The 283-nt window shown below is 56.5% G+C and overlaps 1 protein-coding gene across 1 annotated transcript in view; it reads right to left on the reverse strand.

The window, feature by feature from the left end:
• Positions 1–68, reverse strand: part of EMH_0078750 (uncharacterized protein) — a gene marked incomplete at both ends in the record, with an annotated part of 2165 nt that extends 2097 nt beyond the window's left edge. The window contains one exon of the mRNA XM_013500038.1: positions 1–68. Within this exon, the coding sequence (XP_013355492.1) occupies positions 1–68 (68 nt within the window).
• Positions 69–283: the final 215 nt, after the last annotated feature.

Genomic DNA, 283 nt, shown 5'->3' on the forward strand with positions numbered 1-283 from the left:
GCAGCAGCAACAGCAGCAGCAGCAGAAGCAACAGCAGACAGCAGCAGAAAACCCGATTGGTGCTGCATGCAAAAAAGGTAAGAACCCTTCTCCTGTGTGTGTGATAGAGAGGAGTTGCTGCTGCTGTCTTTACACCTCAGCTGCTGCTGCTGCTGCTGCTGCTGCTGCTGCTGCTGCTGCTGCTGCTGCTGCTGCTGCTCACGCGGAACTGCCCAGCAGCAAACTGCAGACGACCCAAATGGAGACGGGAAGCTGCATCACGAGGCAGCTGAGAAACACTCTG

Source organism: Eimeria mitis, genomic scaffold (genome assembly GCF_000499745.2).
Source record: "Eimeria mitis Houghton genomic scaffold, Emh_scaff4950, whole genome shotgun sequence".
NCBI classification, from domain to species: Eukaryota; Apicomplexa; class Conoidasida; order Eucoccidiorida; family Eimeriidae; genus Eimeria; species Eimeria mitis.